The sequence below is a fragment of the Salmo trutta genome, chromosome 21, assembly GCF_901001165.1.
Source record: "Salmo trutta chromosome 21, fSalTru1.1, whole genome shotgun sequence".
NCBI lineage: Eukaryota > Metazoa > Chordata > Actinopteri > Salmoniformes > Salmonidae > Salmo > Salmo trutta.
This window is the reverse complement of record NC_042977.1, coordinates 12,855,647-12,873,872: the sequence shown is the minus strand read 5'-3', so window position 1 is coordinate 12,873,872 and position 18,226 is coordinate 12,855,647. Positions and strand designations below refer to the sequence as shown.

The window sequence follows — 18,226 nt, the reverse complement described above, 5'->3', positions numbered from 1 at the left end:
CTGTGTGCATTAGTGTGTGTGTGTGTTCTTGGTGCCTGAGAGTTTGTTGTCCTTGTGCGCATGGGCTTAACTGTGGGTATACACAAAGCTGTGCTGTGAAGTCACACACAATGCCGTACAAGTTCAATACAATCTGTCAAAGTGATGGCTTAGTACCCAGTACCACAGAGAGGGGACTGCTCTTGGCTCTTGTCATAAAACCATGCATTTCAAAGCACATTTTTGGTTATTTAAAAGCCCAGTGCAGTCAAAAACATGTTGTTCCTGTGTTTTATATATATTACCACACAGGTTGGAATAATACTGTGAAATTGGGATTATGACGATAATGGTGACATCACCAGGCAGAAAATTAGTTAATAGACCAATAGGAAAGAGAGTTCCAAACCCCTCTGCCTATCATAGCTCGTTTTCCGTTTTCCCCTCTCCAATCAGACCACTCCCAGACAGTCCTAGCAAAATTCTAGCTTGAGATATTGCTCTTCGCAAAGAAGCTATTTTGTTTCCTATGACCATTTTAATTGAAAACAATCACACTAAGGTACTTAATTGTTACTCAGATATAATTTGAGACAAAAAAAAGGTTGCATTGGACCTTTAAGTAGCAATGCCGATGGAAGTGATGTCACGGCTGTAAAGTAAAGTTGCCAGTCAGAAAACATATATGTAGGCAGCACCTTTTGCCAAAGGCATGTTCGAAGAAAACATTGTCAAGCTCCTCTTCAAAAAGCTTTGAAACTGTCATCCATTAGTTTCCGTGTTCTTGTGGTTCATTATCACTCTTCAGCATTGATGCGGTTTTATGCCTATGGTTTCACATTTCCGTCTCTAACTGTGTGAGGGTCATCCAGAGAAATGTAGTAACCATGTATTGCTTAATCCTCCCCATCTCCCCTTACCCAGGTTTCCCCTTGCTTGACGGTCCCTCTCTGGCATAGGCACAGAACAGTCCACGGGTCCCACTTGTTGTTGAACCTGCCATGAGGTGCTGTACACATTCCTGCCTCCCACAGTCAGCTGTGTGTATTGTTACCCAGGTTCTATTTATAGGGACCGCGGATCCTCCCCTGCGTTTGTCTCAGCCTTGTGTGTGGGGGAGCGGGGCGAGCAAGGCGCTGTTTGCCCAGGATTTGTGCTCTGCAGACCCCACTGTTTGCCCTGGAGGGAGTTCCCCCATTGTGCAGGTGCTGGAGGGAGTTTGGGCTGGCCTGGTAAGGGGGTGGAAGGTAGGGTGGGTTGGGGCGTGAGGCCCTGGAGTTGAGGTGCGTGCTGCACGGTGCAACCATAAGCCTGGCCTGAAGTATGTCAGGCAGGTCCTTTCTGAAGGAATCCCACTCACTGCCTTCAATCTATCCCTCTCACCATGGGTGACAGTAGACTTGGTGACACAGTCTGTGAGGGAGGCCCTGTGTGACTATGCAAACATGGAGTGGAGGATGGCAAACATTAATGTGTGTGTGTCCCTTGTTAGTTGATGAAGAATGTAAGAAATGCAGTAAAAATTCTTAGGTTTATGGGACTCGGAGCATAAACAACTTGGGAGTCAGTCTGTGGGCGATATGCCAATTATAGAAGAACATGCATCTCCTCAAAATATATGTAAGACTCCTGTTCTTATTTTTCGTAAGAACCTTGTTGTCAATACTGAGACACCGACAGGTCTCCAGATCCAGACACAAAACCAATTGAAATATGACAATTCCAGTGCGCCCTCTCTCCATGAACAAAACTTTATTTTAGCTATGTGGAGGGGCAGGAAAAATCACCGCACTCTCACAGCGTCAGTTCTATCTGGCTTCACAAGGCTTTTGAAAGGCAGAGCAGCGTGGTGAATATATAGCCTCCAGTGCTTGTGTATTGTATTTCTGTCGTGTGCGGGAGAATAGACACAAGAGCGGCAAAGGCTGAACATTGGATACATTTTTTGTCCTCAGTGTGTCTGATATCTACTCAACAAAGATCGATGGGATAGCCTACAAAATTTGGAGCTTCGGTAATAGTTGCAAAGTCACCACGTAATGACACGGAGCATGGAGTTGAAATGTTGCAAATGCGTTTATCCTCAGTTGCTGAGAAGTAGATTTTGACGCGCGCAGGGTCTCATCAATAGTCTTTGAACCTGAGGATTATGTCTGAAAAATAACAGGTACCAAAGACAAGAACGGCATCGAGTTCCAAGGTCTGAATGAGACACTATAGACAACGTTTCTGTAACAAGGACATAGCCGGAATGAAGTTCTATCCCAAAAATCGAACGTGTATCTTGGAAGTGTTATGTTTTTAAATTGTATTGTGGAATAACCCAGGAATAGCCTAAAGGTTATGAGCGTTCCTGGCGCGTTGTTTACGCATTTCTCAAATCAATGTTTGGAGGCAAGACTGAGCAAGTCCTAAAGGTAAGGGTGAACTTAATATACACGTTATATTGCTTTGTATGTTTAAAAATGGTTTATAGATGTCAATAACAATGCATGATACATAAGACGCTGAGTTTGTAACTTATCATACATGAACCCTCTCTCTCTCACACACGCACAAACAGCAAATAAAGTGTGTTCATGTAATAACGTTTGTTTGAATTGATAACGCCTTGTTTGACATTTCTACAGATGTGCCCAACATTAAATAATTAACGGAATGTTCCCACGAGATTTGTTAAGTTAGCCAAAATGTACTTGCAGTGCCTTTAATTTCAAATGTCCCTTTTGTAGGGACAGCGTGCAGCATACCTATTTTGGTAATGTGCGTATTTATGTGTACTATTCAACTTTTTATGAAATTAAAATTATATTTATACACATTCTGTTCCTATGCAGGGTGAAACTGAAAGGATTTGGTAGAGAGAAGAAGAGAAAGGCTTGGCCGCATAGAGGGAGGCGCCATTCGCGCTCTCCTGAAACCAAAGCCTTTGAATAGTTTTTTTTTTGTTTTTTTCACTTCGGGCAAAGAGGAGATAACCTGAAAAATTGGACGCTTGAGAATTATGTGCATTTAAAGGACATCATTGTGTGGATTTTCACCGCCAAGACATGCTCCACAGCCGAACAGGAGCACGCTGGGGAAAAGGGTCTGACCTCTCCGGCGTGCGCTCAGACTGGACTAATACGCATGGGATAGTCGGTAACGCATACTTTTCATTTGAATTCTACAAAAAATATATATATTTGTTAGAGTAGGAAATAATGAATTTAGACTACATGAGGTATTTAATTCATTTAAAACCGTTATTTTTGATAAATGGATTCAATTCCTATTCGTTTACTTGCGCGTTATGGTACATTGCTGCTATGAAAGCCACATTCCTTACCTGTCATTAGTCATTACCCTTCTCTTAGTGTTTGCTATGCCAACAATTAAATGGCTGGTTTGATGTCAAAGGCTTTCTATTCACATCAGCTGCTTTTGTCATGTTAAACTCTCTTTGATCACACCTGCCACCTGTTCTGGCTTGACTTGTTGAGTCACCAGATTTTTTTATGCAGACCTATTGGGAGTGTTTTTGTCATAAATGTTTATCTGTTATGCCACAAACTGATTGTTCCTCTGTAAACTGATTGAACACTATCGTTATATAATAATACAGCCTTTCTAACCTTTCTGATTCAAATCAGTCCTAAAAAGCTTATTCTGTGTGTAAACTGAACCTGCCCAATGTAGACTGGCTACAATATAGGTTATCCTTGACCTGTTCTTGTGCCAATTCCCTGGTAGTCTCTTACTCTGAGGAAACAGCGGCAGCTAGGAAGTCTTAGTGTGTGACCCTCTCCAAGGGTGGGCTGCAATCTGAATATCAAAGCATTGTTCACACACGTGCTAATGTTCAGCGTGTACCCCCCTCAAAGCATGCATACAACCTCACTCATACAGGCGTATCCATTTCCCCTGATTTCCATTGCCTCCCAGGTGCTAGAGACATGTTTGGTCATTTAGCAGAGACTCTTATCCAGAGCGACTTACAGAAGCAATTAGGATTAAGTGCCTTTCTCAAGGCCACATCGCCAGATTTTTCACATTGTCAGCTCAGGGATTCGATCCAGTGACCTTTCAGTTACTGACCCAACGCTCTACCCGCTAAGCTACCTATGGTATAGTATGTCTGCTTTCTTAGTTGACTTTATACTCACCTCTAATGGGAAGGCTGATGCAGTGGCGGCTTTTGTCTCAGTGTTTCGTCAGGCACTTACTGGACATCTAGTATCCCAGCAGCACAGTGTAGATTGGGGAGGTCAGGGAACTGGGCCAAATTGTATAAGTTTGAAGACGAATTTCAAACTCAAGGTGGCTCACACTGTTAGCTACTCTGTAGTCTGTAGGGAAATCAAGTCCCCACAGATGTCAATCCACCAGCATTGGTACGGGTTGCAGAAAGCCAACCAGGAATCAGCAAAAGAGCAGAAAGAGGATATTGTCCAACCTTCGATAATAAGGGCTCTGCTTTTATACGCAAACAATGTTTGTGCGTGCATGTGTGAAGTGAGGCACTAAATAGCTCCCTTGAGTTGATTTAGGACTGTCCATTTACTTTGCTATTTCACTTCCAGGTAGTATTATGTGTGTGAGCTGACTCACTTTGTGTGTGTGTGTGAGAGAGAGCATGAAATCTGTGGTACCTGAGGTATCTCACATTCTCCTGTGATCCTTCCACTGGTTTCCACTTTCCCGGGTCAAAGGTCATGGAGGTCTGCAGCCCGGTTAGGGATCAGATCATCTGGACACTCTTTTACCCTTTTCCTACAACCTCCCTCTGTGTGGCCTGCATGGTCTGTTTAAACAAGTTTGTATTTTATGGGAATGAGAGGGTGCTCTTTGGTCTGGAGGTGTATTTCGCTACATGCTCTCATTTCTTCTTCAAGTCCCTTTCATTGTTGCATCTTAACATCCATCTGTATCGCTTCTGGAAGGCAGTTGGTTCCATATCAACGTTAAATGCATCAACGTGTTGTATATTTCTTATTACCTGCAAGTAGCTAAGCTCAAGTGTTATTAAAGTTCTACTCCCTCCCCCTAGTGGTAAGCAAATATTAGATCACTTGAAAATGTATGGTGCCTTCAGAAAGTATTCACACCCATTGGCTTTTCCCACATTTTCTTGTGTTACAGCCTGTATCTAAAATGTATTACATTTTGGGGTCACTGGCCTACACACAATATCCCATAATGTCAAAGTGGAATTATGTTTTTCATTTTTTTAAACAAATTAATTAACAATTAAAAGCTGAAATATCTTGAGTATTCAACCCTTTTGTTATGGCAAGCCTAAATAAGTTCAGTAGTAAAAATGTCCTTAACAAGTCCCATAATAAGTTGCATGGACTCAATCTGTGTGCAATAATAGTGTGTAACATGATTTTTGAATGACTTCCTCATCTCTGTACTCCACTCACCCTATTATCTGTGAGGTCCGTCAGTCAAGCAGTGAATTTCAAACACAGATTCAACCACAAAGACCAGGGAGGTTTTCCAATGCCTCGCAAAGAAGGGTTGGTAGATGGGTAGAAAAAAAACTGACATTGAATATCCCTTTGAGCATGGTGAAGTTATTAATTACACCCAGTCACTACAAAGATACAGGCGTCCTTCCTCAATTGCCGGATAGGAAGGAAACCGCTCAGGGGTTTCACCATGAGGCCAATGGTGACTTTAAAACAATTACAGAGTTTAATGGCTGTGATTGGAGAAAACGGAGGATGGATCAACAACATCGTAGTTACTCCACAATACTAATCCAATGCAACATATTACTGAGTACCACTCACCATATTTTCAAGCATAGTGGTGGCTGTGTCATATAATGAGTATGCTTGTAATCGTTAAGGACTGGGGAGTTTTTCAGGATAAAAAAGAAACTGAATGGAGCTAAGCACAGGCAAAATCCTAGAGGAAAACTTGCTTCAGTCTGCTTTTCACCAGACACAGGCATCCGCCAAACTCAGAATAGTCCGTCAGACTGCCAGATGGTGAAGCGTGATTCATTTCTCCAGGGAACGCGTTTCCACTGCTCCAGAGTCCAGAGTCCAACGGCGTCAAGCTTTACATCACTCCAGCTGACGCTTGGTGCACAAAGCGACAATGCCCCCGTGCACAAAGCAAGGTCCCTACAGAAATGGTTTGGTCAAGATAGGTGTGGAAGAACTTGCCTGGCTTGCACAGAGCCCTGACCTCAACCCCATTGATCACCTTTGGGATGAATTGGAACCACTCCAGCTGACGCTTGGTATTGTGCATGGTGATCTGAGACTTGTGTGTGGCTGCTTGGCCATGGAAACCCATTTCATGAAGCTCCCGATGAACAGTTCTTGTGCTGACGTTGTTTCCAGAGGCAGTTTGGAACTCGGTAGTGAATGTTGTAACCGAAGACAGATTATTTTTACCCGCTTCAGCACTCAGCAGACCCGTTTTGTGAGCTTATGTGGCCTACCACTTTGCGGCTGAGCCGTTGTTGCTCCTAGACGTTTTCACTTCACAATAACAGCACTTACAGTTGACCGGGGCAGCTCTAGCAGGCCAGAAATTTGACAAACTGACTTGTTGGAAAGGTGGCATCCTATGACGGTGCCATGTTGAAAGTCACTGAGCTCTTCAGTAAGGCCATTCTACTGCCAATCTTCGCTCTATGGAGATTGCATGGCTGTGTGCGTGATTGTTTTGGACCTGTCAGCAACGGGTGTGGCTGAGATAGCCAAATCCACTAATTTGAAGGGGTGTCCACATACTTTTGTATATATAGTGCTTATAGTTCATTTTCAATACATTTGCAAACATTTCTAAAAACATGTTTTCACTTCGTCATTATGCAGTATTATGTGTAAGTCTGTGAGAAAACTAATCAATTTAATCCATTTTGAATTCAGAATTTGAGTAAGGTCTATACTAAATCCACTGTAATAGAGTTCTATGTAGAAGTCTACACAGGGAAGGTTTGTCTGGCTTGCCTTGTCTGTGAGAGTGTGTAAGTAATGAGAGAGATTGGTTATGCAACCTGGAGTGCCACAGGGCAACCTACCCCAATCTGGAATTGTTTAAGGAACTCACTGAGCTACAATACATCTTCTTGGGTAAAGTGAAGGGGGCATGGTCCGACCAAAAGGAATTTAGATTTTTTTGTCAACGCTCGCCATTTTTGTCTTACTTTCTTGCAGTTGGGACATACTGCTAAGTATACCAGTATTATACCTGTGTTATTGCACTTAATGTCTATTGCTGATTTGTCGTCGAGCACTTTGGCTCTTCAATCAGACTTAAATTTAGAACAAAGCGATATTTACCACAGTTCAAAACACTGATGAAACACGTAGCAAAACTCCTGTTTTTATCGCAAGATCTCACTCTTACAAATTTGCTCTTGAATTCGGAAGAATGTTAACTAGCAGTGTTTGCACTGCAGTGTTTGTGGCTGCGAGCACTTTTTTGATACAATAAGCTGTATTCTTCCGAAATTGCCGGGTCAGCTTCATTCATCATGGTGTCATGGGCTCCTTTGAACTACCGGGCCAGCAGGTCATTACCAGAGCCCGTCTGGGGTTCAAGACAAGCGGGCGACACGGAAACGCTCTGCAGGGCGTTTGTTCATCCAGATGCAGTGACGCATTAATGGCCAGCTTTCCTTGGGTCTGGACCACACTCAACTTAATTAGACAAAATGAGACATGGGATGTTGAGGGAAAGGGGAGAGGTTTGGTGGGGTAGGGTTGGGAGGGGGAGTCCTCACAAGGATAGTAAAACAAGGACAATTCGGATAATTAGGGACATTTCGCCGGTCCCTAGGTTTAGGGTTGGAGTTACAATTAGGATTAGGGTTTTGAGGGGTTAGGTTTCGGGTTAGATTTAGGGTTAGGGTTAAGGACAGGGTTAGGTTAAGGGTTAGGGAAAATATGATTTTGAATGAGAATCAATGTCATTGGTCCCCACAAGGATAGTAAAACAAACGTGTTTGTGTGTTTTAAAAAGAGAAGACGACATATTGAGGACAATTCTGTTTTTGCTTTTCAGTTCTTTTTTGTAAATATCTCTCCATATATTGTCTCCAACATTTTCCTCCACTCTCACTCTCCCACTCTCCACTCTCACTCTCCCACTCTTGCCTGCCGATGTGACTCCAGCAGATTGTAGCGCTCACAAAACCTGTCATCTGAAATCCTATCCTCTATCGCTGCCATAACACAACTTAATGTGTTCCCATTTAAGGTGAGGTTCACCCAAGTGTTCTTTTTCTGTGACTCCCTCTTAAACGGCATTAATCAGCTTGGAATTTGGGATCTTATAGGGACTAGGGAGTGTGCTAGCAAGAAACAAAGGCAGAACCGCTACATGCAGTGTCTTGGTCAAATGAAGTTGAAGTCCGTTATCGGTTGCCGATGAGGTATCTCCAGAAAACTGTCGGTGAAGGCAGTTGTTTTCATTCACACAAAGCACAAAGTTCAAATCAATTGAACATTCCAATGACCCAGTGGCCGACTTAGTAGAAAAAAGGCAGACATTGCTTTTCACATGGAAAACCCCACAGTATTACATTTCTTTCAGTTAGAATAGAGCCTCAGACTGGAGGTGCTATAATACCCAACAAGGAAATGGTTCCAATCGTTTTTTTCACCATTCATTTTTCCCATAAGGGATTTTAGAAACACTTAAAATAAGGGCTGTTTTTTTTGTGTAGGTTTACACCAGTGTGACGTTTTGATAACCGTTTAAATCTCTCTCGGACCACGTGACTTTTAGCAATATAGTCGGCTCTATTTAATTAGCATCAAAGTAGACATCATGTAAGAATACAAATCCCTACAAGCTCCTGCTTGTCATCTTTCGCTGACACCTTTGCTAACAGGTATAGCGTACATTTTAAATTTGCCCTAGAGAGTTCACAGAATTGTAAATTAAAGTAAATTTAGCCAATTTATTCATCACTAAATGTAGTTAACTGATTGTTAATCCAGAGATTCTTACCTTTGCCTCGATTCGGCAGTCTCATCCAGAGCGTCACGGAATTTGTAGTTCTGTATGATAGCCACATTAGCAGCTAAATAGCATTTCATTTTGGGGGGTAAATACAGGCAAATGTATTGATAGAAGTCACCTTGTCCGAGAGAGATTTACACGGTTATCAAAACATCACGACAGGGTAAGCCTACACGAAACACAGCCCTTATTTTAAGTGACTAAAATCCCCTATGGGGAAAATGAGTGGTGGAAAAACGATTGGGACAATTTCCCGGTTTGACCGCTAGGTTTTATGGGTATAAAGACTCATACTGTGGTACTCTATAGAGCCAAGCAAAATGACCAAAGAACCAATCAGAGCAGTGGGAGTGGCTTAGTGCCATTGAGGTTAAGGTTAGGGGTGATATGTCTAATGTCCTTCTGGAGGATACATTTTAACGCCCACCCCTGGACCCTGTTCCTTATAATAAGAGGCTGGAGAGTATGATTTCTCACTCCACAGCATCTCTGAGAGGGACAGGGGTTTAGGCCTGAGGGTGAGGGTACTAATCCGCCCATGCTACTTCAAACACTTGGTTCCCCAGTAAAAACACCATTACCTGGGTTTCTCTGAACCTTTCTAGAGCTCTCCTCCACGGTGAGAGGATGCTAACCTTGGGGCCATGGAGGTAAATCACTGCTCACTTAGACCTGAATTCTATCTTGAGATCTGTGTGCGGAACCCAAGTTTTTGCACAGATCTTCATCAAGGGCGGCAGGAAACCTAGTGGTTAGAGCGTTGGGCTCGTAACCAAAAGTTTGCTAGATCGAATCCCTGAGCTGATGAGGTAGGAATCTGTTGTCCTGCTCTTGAACAAGGCTGTTAACCCACTGTTCCTAGGCTGTCATTGTAAGTAAGAATTTGTTCTTAACTGACTTGCCTAGTTAAATAATGGTTAAATAAATGATTTATGAGAAAGTCCAAGTTAAGTGCACACATCTCAAGTTAGGATTCTGCCCTTAGGTTATAATTTTATCACCAGGCAACCACTTTGTTTGGTTCTAACCAGCACCACTGATTGCAACCAGCTTACTCTGTCTACCCTTAAGGACTAATTGAGGTTCAGTTGTACCGCTTCCTCTTTCCTATCCAGAGCCACTATGAGCTAAACACTGATATTGGCCCTTGTTCTCATCTTAACAATGACCCTGCGCTGGTATATCCTAATCCCATATCTGCTTGTGCTGTCTTGTTAATGCCTAGCATGACAATGAATGTGACAATGTGGCATGACACTGACCATAGGAGTTGGCAAGACAGCACAAACAGATCTTGGACCAGGCTGAGCCTATTCAGCTTGACTAAGCACTTTTGTATGATCTCTTAGTACTGATCTATGCTGCCGATCATACTATCTTATTAGCCTGTCTTTGATCTGTAACGGTTATTCCGTTGTGTATCTGTATCTTTGTGTGATACACCTGAGAAACACAACCCCCATGTATGTATGAATCTGTCAAGACTGTCCCTGTCTTCAGTAGAAGACTCTCAAGCATCTCTTCAGTGCAGGATACGCACTGACATCTAGCTAGCATCTCCTTTAGGTATAGCCTGCCCAAGGAAGTGTTGTCCACACCTTCTGATTGCCGCTCCTGACTGGGGTTATCCGAGCCGCAAACATCCCCAGCTATCTGTTTCTCATTTTGGCAGCGTTCTGTGGATTTTCCACCGGTGACAGCTCGGCTAAAGAGTGGAAACTGGCACTAACGAGTAATTACCTCTTCTCCTCTCCAGCCTGGAAGGGATTAGGGGATTATGCAGCGTATTCAGACCCTCTGGTTCTGTCGCTGCTGACTGCAGTCTAGTCTAGCAGCAGTTAGAAGGGCACATCTGGCGCAGCAGTGCAATCAGTGTGGTGAGAGTAGTAGGGGGGAATCGAACCCAAACCCGACACTTTAACACGTAAGGACATACAAGTACAAGACTGGGTGAGGTTTGTGGGTTTGCTACCAGCACAGTCTAAAAACTGAATAGCAAACTAACATGTAGTAAACTGCCAGACGTACAAATTGTCTGTTCTGATTTGGACGTGAACTGTACATATCAGAACAGGTTTGCACAGGAACCAGAAGGAATAGTGAACACGTGTGCCGTGTACAGTATATCATCGTAGGTGTTATGGGAGTTTGTGTACCGGCCCAGATAAAAGTGTGTCTGGTAATAATCAGGCAAGGACCCGGCGGCGGTGGCTAGTACTCTGCATTTCCTCTTCTCCTCTTTCTCCCCAGGTGTCTTTTATTGCGGTGGTGATTTAGTGAGGTCCTTACCATACCCCCATGCGGCAGGGCTCTGTCTATGACAGGTGGAGCAGGCGGATAGAACACCTCTAATGGGGCATCATTATAGGAGAGGGTTCTGTTCTGGAGAGATGGGATGTGGGCTGTTAAAGGGGAAGTTCAAGATTTTACAACTTGATGTTAGATTGTTCCTCACCTCGTAAGTAAGTTTTTTGGCCAGGAGAAACTGTAATCCATGGTTTGGTTTTCTAGCAGCCACGACAAACTTAAACTTTAGCCACCTCTAGCTAAAATCAATGGAAGTGACGATTTATAGTTTCTCCTGGCCCACAGACTACTTTCAGGGTAAGGAACCATCTAACATTAAAGACGCACTCCAGCTATTTTTTTTACTTTTCCTGTTGAAAAACAATATCCCACATAAAAATACAGTAATGTGTACACACGTAACAGTAAAAAAAAAGGCCTCCCCCCTTGCTTGCGTGAACAATAGAACAAAAGTGGACCCCCCCCCCCCACACACACACACTTGTGCCATGTTATGAGGATGCCTGGACCACTTATTGAGATGTGCCTTTTGTTAAGTAAATGAGGTGATAAATGAGTTGAAAAGGACACCGGAGTGCAACTTTAATACGTAAAATCCTGAACTTCCCCTTTAAAGTGAGACAGAACACAGAAGGGAATCCCAGCCTAGCTTGCTCTACGTTTCTATGAGAGCTTTCACACATGTAGAATACAGAATGATGTACAGTGCCTTCAGAAAGTATTCATACTTCTTGACCTATTCCACATTTTGTTGTGTTACAGCCTGAATTGAAAATGATTAAATCTTTTTTTTTCCTCCCCCATCTTCATAAAATACCCCATAATGACAAAGTGAAAACATATGTTTAGATTTTTTTACAAATTTCTTGAAAATGAAATACAGAAATATCTAATTTACTGTGAATACTTTGTAGAAGCACCTTTGGCAGCAATTACAGCTGCAAATCTTTCTGGGTAAGCCTCAATGAGCTTTCCAAACCTGGATTGTGCAACATTTGACAGCTATTCTTTTTAGCTCTGTCAAATTGGTTGTTGATCATTGCTAGACAACCATTTTCAGGTCTTGCCATAGATGTTCAAGTAGGTTTAAGGCAAAACTGTAACTATGCCAGTCAGGAACATTCAATGTCATCTTGGTAAGCAATTCCAGTGCATATTTTGCCTGGTGTTTTAGGTTATTGTCATGCTGAAAGGTGAATTCGTCTCCCAGTGTCTGTTGGAAAGCAGGCTGAACAAAGTTTTCCTCTAGGATTTTGCCTATGCTTAGCTCCATTCAGTTTATTGTTTGTCCTGAAAAACTCCCCAGTCTTAATGATAACAAGCATAACTATAACATGATGCAGCCACCAGTATGCTTGAAAATATGGAGAGTGGTACTCAGTAATGTGCTGTATTGGATTTGCCCCAAACATAGCACTGGACACAAAGTGAATTACCTTGCCACATTATTTGCAGTATTACTTTAGTGTCTTGTTACAAACAGGATGCATATTTCGGAATATTTTTTATATTGTACAAGCTTTCTTATTTTTACTCTGTCAATTAGGTTAGTATTGTGGATTAACTACAGTGCTGTTGATCCATCCTCAGTCTTCTCCTATCACAGCCATTAAACTCTGTAACTGTTTTAAAGTCACCATTGGCCTCATGACGAAATCCCTGAGCGGTTTCCTTCCTCTCCGGCAACTGAGTTAGGAAAGATACCTGTATCTTTGTAGTGACTGGGTGTATTGATACATCATCCAAAGTATAATTAATAACATCACCATGCTCGAAGGGATATTCAATTTCAGCTTCCTTTTTTCTACCCATCTACGAATAGGTGCCCTTCTTTGTGAGGCGTGGGAAAGCCTCCCTGGTCTTTATGGTTGAATCTTTGTTTAAAATTCATGTTAAACACTATTATTTCACACACAGTGAGTCCATGCAACTTATTATGTGATTTGTTAAGCAAATTATTACTCCTGAACTTATTTTGGCTTACCATAAGAAAGGGGTTGAATACTTATTGACTCCAGACATTTCAGCTACTCATTTTAAATTCAGGCTGTAACACAACAAAGAAGCCACTTTAACCGTATAGCTAGCTACCCAACTCGGTGATGATAATGTGAAACGCGTTTATGTTCAACCAATGTCATTTGTCCATATATTAGTTTTGGGTGCAAGCCCTGAGCAAACATCATTTAACATGTCATTATTGATTGTTTAATACAACTGCTTTTAATAAGGAGAGCTTACATTATTCCCCCTATATCAGTGCTAATGTATCCTTACTCAGAACAAATGTACAATTCAATGACCTGTATAAGTAATAGGTGGGCACCGTACCAACAACACAAACATAAGGTGACAACCAATCGACTCTCCTATTGCACTTTTACAGATGAACGGGCTGCTTACCATACCAAAGCCATTGAGGCACATCACACAAACATACATTCACACACAACTCTCCCGCCCTCACACACACACACACACACACACACACACACACACACACACACACACACACACACACACACACACACACACACACACACACACACACACACACACCATGAGCACAGGCTCCGAAGCTCTGGAGGTCTTCAGGACTCAGCAGCCCACCTCCACCTTCTACCCTGAGGGGCTGGAGGTATTGGACTGTAAACAGCTCCAGAGTGGTGGGGTGAAGTGAGCCGGCCAGACGGGCCCACATAGACACCCAGCGTACAGGGCTAAAGGAGGCTAAACGCTCCCAGCTGTGGCATTAAGGACTCAGTACAAGGCCTCTCAAGAGACCGAGAGGGGATCTGTTGAAAAAGCCCCTTTAACCTCTCTCTCTTAATGGCCAGCTTTTAAATCAGGTTAGGGGAGAGGGAGTTGGTGAGTTTGCTGCTTGGTTTTGGATTGCAGTCTCTCTCGGTCTCTCTCCTCCGGAACACACATGCGGGTGCGCACACACGCACGCACGCACACACACACACAAACACACACATTTATCTCTGCTTTTCAGGTTCCATTGTGTAAGAGATTAATGTCTGCTTTCTCCCTGGGCCTGATTTGACCTATTATTTCTCAGTAACTATATTGATGTAGTCAAGCTTCTGTAATCTTCGGCAGCATAGCCGGTGATGCATACATAGATCCTATCGTAACCTTTGCACTGTAATCTCCTCAGTCCTCCATCATCCTGAGTAAAGATAGCATCACGATGATTGTCCTCCATATAGTGCACTTCGTTTGACCAGAGTCCTATGGGCCCTGGCCTAAAGTAGCGCACTATAAAGGGAATAGGGTGCCATTTGGGACGTAGCATGAGGGTTGTATTTAGAAACATTGAAGAGCAGCAGAGTTTACATACCTTACCGTGGACCTTCACGTCCCGCTCTAGTTCAGCTACCAGGCTATCGTGTCTTTCTGGTGGATGATAGATGACTGTTTATGTATCTTATATAGGCCTATGCTCGTTTTTACAGAATCTGCTGTACCATCACCGTATGTTGTGTCAATGTGTTTGGTGAGCTGAATTTCATTTCGCCATAACATCTGTTGATGTCGAAACCAACCACGTTTGACTGAGTTCACCGTATGGGCTTTAACATTACCAGAAGAGATCGAATTCTCTTGAGAACCGGTGTTGTTTGTAGACAATCCCTCCACATATGCACGTATCCTAAGGTGTTACTTACATGGCACGTCAGCTGGGATATGTATGGAGAGCTGAGACAGGACCAGTAGCTGGATATGGACAGATAAGCCCCCAGCTGCTCAATGAGAGTAGTGCAGGGTGCTGAATCCATGCCTAATCTCTGGCGCAATTCCGTGTGCTTTTAGTTCTTGTATTCCAAGATGAGTCCACGACGAATAAATGGCAACTCATCTCTTTGGAGAGAGAATCACTTGTTTCTGTTGCGTTTCTGAGCCCAATTGATTAAATGAATGCTCTGCTGTTCTAGCAGCAGGTGCTTCACTGTGTTAACAAGTTAACTGGAGCAAACACCCATTGGTTTTCAATATTATAGTCATTTAGCAGACACTTATCCAGAGCGACTTACAGGAGAAATTAGGGATAAATGCCTTGCTCAAGGGCACATTAACCAATTGTATACCTAGTCGGCTCAGGGACTTGAACCAGCAACCTTTCAGTAACTGGTCCAATGCTCATAAACCGCTACGCTATCTGTGAATCTGATCTGCTCCGTTAGCTCTATTTACTTGTTTGTTCACCTTTACCATTAACCTCTAATTTGTTGCCGAAACTGGTGATCGAACCAGGAACCTTTAGCGAATGTTCTAAACCCCAGTCAAATGTTGTGTTTGAGCCTTTTTTAGGGTTCTTTACAGGAAAAACCCTTGAGTGGGGCATGTGGTGCTGCCATTGACATACAGCTAACCCGGTCACACTGTACACCTCGTATCTAAACATCTGCGACGCTCACACCCCTTATCACCACCTCCTCATCTCTGTGGTTTCCCCCGGTGCCCCTTCTACAGAACCAGCCCTACCTCCTCCTAAATAAAGAATGCCTTTGACAGGTATCTGACTGAAGGTAGCCTTTGTCGCTGGACAGGAGCTGTTGTGTGGCTGTACGTACAGACAAGCCGACACTAGCCGCACTACCCGGCAGCAAACACTAGCCTTTTTACCTCAGTAACAATAAACATATCCTTCGCATTGAGGACGTGATTGATGTGACACGTCGGGTTGTTTAAGGGTTGAAAGGGTGTTTTTGTACAGTATTGGTTAATATGGATACGTTATCGCAGACCACATCATGTTGTGCAGTTAGTTTATGTTATTATTTTTACAGTGCGTTCTCGAGATTGGGACAATTGACAGAGCGAGGCCTTGTTCTGCTTTCCCTCCAGGTGGACCAAGATGGAGGACGAGGAGGAGAGACAGACCGGGGGTTACCGCAATGCCGTCAGCAGGTGCCCCTTACCACCTGAGTAACTGGAAGGTGAGTGACTCGTTCTGCTTATTGGTGACTTATTATCTTTACCATCATTATCGTCATCTTCGTAATCACCACTATTATCATCACCTATCCATGTCATCTCATCCTCTCCAACATCATCTCATCATCATCCTCCTTATTAGAGTCATACTGTTGGCTGTGTTGTTTCTCTGCTCTGTGGACCATCTCCCATTAACTACTGTCTGCTTTTGTAGGTGGTGCTGTGGGTGGTCTCTTTGCTGCCCCTGGTGGAGGGGGCCCGTATGGGCACTGGTTTGGGGGCAGACTCTGTCCAGGCTGTGGGACTGGTGGGAGGGATGTGGGAGAGGCAGCTCCCAGACACTCTACCTGGGGTGGATGAGCAACAAGAGGAGGAGATTGACCCGTACTCCCCCTGGCATGGCCTCTCCGGTAAGAGTGGAACCAGGAAGTGCTTTTTAGATCTATGTTATCTACATCCCTTTTTAATCCAGCATGATGTTCTCCATGAATAGGGAAGAGTAAAAGAAGGGTGTGCAATAAGATTATAGAGTACAAGCCACTGATCTTCTCTCTCTCTCTCTCTCTGGCTCTCTCTCTTTCAGACCCCTCTGTGATGGACGAAGCAGACGACCACCCCAGTGGCCGGTGGGTGGGACGTTCCCCCCGCAACTCTGACCCCTCAGATGCCGAACCAAAAGGCTTGGCCAAGAAAAAGAAGAAGAGGAGGAAGAAAGAGAAAGAGAGGGACAGAAAGGACAAAGGAAAGGGAAAGGGCCGGCAGCCCCAGCAGAGCAGCCCAGACTGCAGGGTGGAGAAACGAGAGATGCGGGTGCGGGACTTGGGCCTGGGCTTCGACTCGGACGAGATCATCCTCTTCAAGTTTTGCGTGGGCTCCTGCCAGTCGTCCAGGACCAACTACGACCTGGCTCTATGGTCCCTGATGGAGAACGGGTCCCTGCCGCGGAGGACCTCCCGGCGGGTCAGTGCCCACCCCTGCTGCCGGCCTGACCGCTACGAGCCAGTGTCCTTCATGGACGCCCACACCACGTGGCAGACCATCCAGTCACTGTCGGCGGCCAGCTGCATGTGTATGGGCTGAGGGAGCCAGGTAAGAGGAGGATGAATACGGCAGGGTGGCAACTGGCTGTCACTCACCCCTTCCTGATAATATACAGATGGTGGCTCTCCTTTGAGTCTGGGTCTAGGGAGCGCCTCTGGGTTCTGGGAGGGCAGAAATAGTCGCTCCGAAAACATATGCAACAGGGCTGGTCCCCAGTACAAAGCAGGATAGAGATTCTGTAGAGTGTCTATGATGGTGGAGTGAGGCCACGCCTCTTCCTGTTGTACATTTTCTGTTGAGGATAAAGTGGATCCGGTTGCAATGAGAGACTGCCATGACCGAATGGCAAGACAGTCTCTGGGAACAGTTTTTAACAAGATGGTGACCACACAATGGTAGGATCTTAATATTCACAGCAGTTGGGATATGTATAAGACTGACCTGGAGTACTGATTAAAATATTGACTCAAAGGTCAAAAAGAGGACCATATCTCATTGCATTTGACCACAGGTAGACAGACAGGCTCAAAACAGGGATTTTCCGTAACTGCATTTTTCAATGTTCTCTTGAATTGTACGAAATGGATGCCATGCATCTCTTTGCATTACTGCATTATAGTCAACATATTTATTACAGATAAGTTATTTATTTATTGTTATTTCATATGAGGTCATTTTTATGGACTGTAGATTTATATTTATTGTCATGATCACATATCCCGGGGGGTTTGTGTTGCTGGATCCTTTGACTTTGAATTGTGTTTGATTTTTTGGGTTTTGAAACATCAAGAAGATCAGAACAAGTAGGCAAGGAACTCAACATGCAGCATGTCTCATTTCACACAAAAGAAGGAAGTAGTCTTGTGGCTGAAAACCTAACCAGGTTACAAGCTTAGTTTCGTTTTTTCATTGTTGTTTCAGTATTTCAGAGCAATTACAGTCAATATTATTATTATTATTGAAATGGTTTCCTTTATTTTTG

General features: G+C 43.7%; 1 protein-coding gene across 1 annotated transcript; it reads left to right on the top strand.

The window, feature by feature from the left end:
* The first annotated feature begins 1,892 nt into the window (after positions 1 to 1,892).
* LOC115156714 (artemin-like) lies at positions 1,893 to 17,392 on the top strand. Its single transcript, XM_029704318.1, has 5 exons — positions 1,893 to 2,396; positions 2,817 to 3,120; positions 16,114 to 16,205; positions 16,418 to 16,613; positions 16,787 to 17,392. The coding sequence occupies exons 2-5, from the start codon at positions 3,030 to 3,032 to the stop codon at positions 17,281 to 17,283; spliced, it is 876 nt and encodes a 291-aa protein (XP_029560178.1). The 5' UTR covers positions 1,893 to 2,396; positions 2,817 to 3,029; the 3' UTR covers positions 17,284 to 17,392.
* Positions 17,393 to 18,226: the final 834 nt, after the last annotated feature.

Coding starts and splice junctions, on each gene's coding strand:
- LOC115156714 (XM_029704318.1), top strand. CDS start 3,030: ATGCTCCACAGCCGAACAGGAGCACGCTGGGGAAAAGGGTCTGACCTC. Junction 3,121..16,113: donor TAATACGCATGGGATAGTCG/GTAACGCATACT, acceptor CTTTCCCTCCAG/GTGGACCAAGATGGAGGACG. Junction 16,206..16,417: donor ACCACCTGAGTAACTGGAAG/GTGAGTGACTCG, acceptor CTGCTTTTGTAG/GTGGTGCTGTGGGTGGTCTC.